At 44.0% G+C, this 2,943-nt stretch overlaps 1 protein-coding gene across 1 annotated transcript; it reads left to right on the plus strand.

Annotated features, from left to right (window-relative positions):
• The first annotated feature begins 248 nt into the window (after nucleotides 1-248).
• Nucleotides 249-2,661, plus strand: LOC124683376 (lecithin-cholesterol acyltransferase-like 1). Its single transcript, XM_047217898.1, has 2 exons — nucleotides 249-661; nucleotides 1,764-2,661. The coding sequence occupies exons 1-2, from the start codon at nucleotides 249-251 to the stop codon at nucleotides 2,659-2,661; spliced, it is 1,311 nt and encodes a 436-aa protein (XP_047073854.1).
• The last annotated feature ends 282 nt before the right edge of the window (nucleotides 2,662-2,943 follow it).

The following is a 2,943-nucleotide window of genomic DNA, read 5'->3' on the forward strand; positions in this document are numbered from 1 at the left end:
ACTCCAACACTTCTCTTCTCTTATTCGCTAGGTGTTCAAGTAGTAGGGAAGATTCGGGCTTACCACGTGGAGTCAATGCATGTATACGGATTTTTAATCAAATAATAGCAGTAGCACATGGATTCATGGGAGAAAAATCGATACGGAAGATGGCGTTGCGTCAGCAAGGGTGGGACGGAACGTGAGCCTCCCTCCTAAGGACAACACTACAAAACTAGCAGCTGGTATCAGCAACGATTATTGGAGCAATGGCCATGAACACAGCTTTTGTTAGACTGCTACAACTGCTACTGCTGCTCCTACCGCCTTCCCTCCGTGATTACCCGTGGGCGGCGCCTAGTGACCATGGCGTGGGTCAGAAGCTCCAAGCCTACCACCCCATAATCATGAGCGCCGGCATCAGCTGCCCCGTTCTGGAGGCGCGGCTCACCGACGCCTACACTCCGTCGCTGCCGCGATGCGGTGCGTTCAAGGGGAAGGGATGGTTCCCGCTATGGAACAGCAAACAGGACCTGGTCGACCATGACTATGTATCCTGCTTCGAGGAGCAGATGAGCCTTGTTTTCGATCCCGTCACCAACGACTACCGGAACCAGCCTGGCGTCGAGACTCGGGTTCCAGACTTCGGCTCCGCATATGGATTCTCCTACAAGGACGATAGGTAAGCTTCTAGCATGGTTTTATCCATCTCAACATATAGGCTGAAGACGATTTTAGAATTTGTGCTAGCGGCGTTCTTGTTGCCTCCACCTTGCCAGTTTAGACGAGCCATTTGAATATACACACAACGAGAGATCATACACAGATTTGGGGCACTTGAATTTTTCTCCATCCCCACGCCACAAAGCACACCCACTTGTTTCTTTTCTATTTCTAGTTCATCCACGCGCCTCATATGAACTTATCTCCCTTCTACTTCCTTAGGAGCAAAGCTAGAAGCTTAAGCTAATACTCCCTCCATTTCTGATGACAAGGCCCATAAGGCCATAACTTTTTTCAAAAGTCAAAAATGTAGAGCTTGACTAAGTTTCTAGAGAAATTATCAAAAAACACTAACTATATATGTATCATATGAAATTTGAATATATTGATTTTATATTGTAGATGGTAATATTTTTTCTCCTAAGAATTTGGTGAAAGTTTAAAGAGTTTGACTTTTTAGAAAAAATATATCCTTCTGGCAGTAATAGGTACACCGATGGATAAAAACATATGGCAAGGGAAATCACACTGTAGAAAACAAGGCTTCAGTTCGGAAGCCCTGGAAGCAACAGTCCGGTCGCTTTACGAACTGGAACTAATGTGAGCAACAGCCACGTGGAGGTCATTTAGTTCCGGTTCGCAGGGGGGCCTTTAGTCTCGATTCCTTAGTCCTGGTTGCGAAACCGGGACTAAAGACCCTTACAAACAGGGACGGAAGCTCTGTTTTCTACCAGTGTCATATTCCTTTTACATCCATCTCTTGTATTGCCATATTCGTTTACACATCTGGCCTCATTCTTTCAGAATCTTAAAACTACAAATAGGACTCAACCGTTAGTATTAAGGAATCTACATTTCGCATTTTGTGGTTGGAGATATTAATCTGTATTTTATCGGGAATAAATAGGTTGTAATGGTAAATATCTTTGGGTAGTCGCTACCATATTCCGTTTCCTAAAAAAAATACGCTTTCAGAGCCGCACTAGTTATCCTCTCTTGTATTTCCATTCATCTTTTAATATATACTTCTAGGTTTGGACACTGATTAAAATTATCTCCAGCTGCCCATTTTGTTGTAACGTAAAGCTCCGCAATGAACTTGAAGCACTTGGATATCGGGACGGAGATACCCTTTTCGGTGTGCCTTATGACATACGCCATGCTCCACCACGGCCTGGCCAGCCTTCTGAGGTGTACTCAGACTACTTTGCTCGTGTCAAGGATCTGGTGCAGAATGCAAGCGCGAAGAATGGGAACAAGCCCGTTATCTTCGTCGGCCATAGCTTTGGTGGCAAGCTCATTCTCGACTTCGTGAATTCTACCCCCCTTTCATGGAGGAAACAATTCATCAAGCACCTTGTTCTACTCTCGCCAACTCCTCCTACAGGATTTCTGGAGGCACTCAAAAACCTCGCATCGGGACCGAGCTGCATTCATTTCGATGCCGCTCCGCACCTTGCTCTGCGTACGATGTGGTGGTCATTCGCAAGTTCCCTTCTATCTCTTCCATCACCAACGGTGTTTACCCACGAGCCACTCATAATCACCAAACATAGGAACTACTCGGCATATGACTATCCAGATTTTTTTGCAGCACTCGGTTTCAGTATGAAAGGAATGTTGCCCTTTACTAAATGGGTGTTTCCCACAAATATGAGGGTTGAGGCGCCAATGGTTCCAACGACATATCTCAGCGGTTTTGGCATTCAAACGATAAATCAAGTGGTATTCTGGGACGGCAACTTCGATGTCTACCCAGAAAATGTGTATGGCAACGGAGATGGAGTTGTCAATTGGAATAGTGTGTTGGTATTCGCCAATGAACTCAAAAGGCAGCATTGTTTGAAGAACATACTCTTTAAATTCATCAAGATTCCTAATGTTACGCATGGTGAAATTGCTAGTCAAGACAATTCTCTCAAGATAATTATGGCTGAAATTTTAGAAGCTAATTCTTGAATATGCGTGTGTTACTTATGTCTCGTTGGTGAGGGAAGATAGCCACTACTCCTGATATTTCACCACCTTCTTATATGCTGAAGTTTGGACCATTCTGCGACGAGATTCCTCCTAAAGATGAGGTGAAGCCTAATTTCGAAACGCCTCCAATGCTACTTCTGTTTGGTCTCGAAGTCATGATAAAGAATTGTGTTTGATTAATGTTTTGATTTCAGCTAAGTCATTTTACTTTCAGCATGGTTTCATTTTTGTAAGTTTCTATTTGGTATGTCCAAATACAAT

Source organism: Lolium rigidum, chromosome 1, assembly GCF_022539505.1.
Source record: "Lolium rigidum isolate FL_2022 chromosome 1, APGP_CSIRO_Lrig_0.1, whole genome shotgun sequence".
NCBI classification, from domain to species: Eukaryota; Viridiplantae; Streptophyta; class Magnoliopsida; order Poales; family Poaceae; genus Lolium; species Lolium rigidum.

Bases quoted from the DNA above. Each gene is read 5' to 3' on its own strand.
- LOC124683376 (XM_047217898.1), top strand. From the start codon at position 249: ATGGCCATGAACACAGCTTTTGTTAGACTGCTACAACTGCTACTGCTG. The intron at 662-1,763 runs GTAAGCTTCTAG...AATTATCTCCAG, and splicing joins TTCTCCTACAAGGACGATAG to CTGCCCATTTTGTTGTAACG.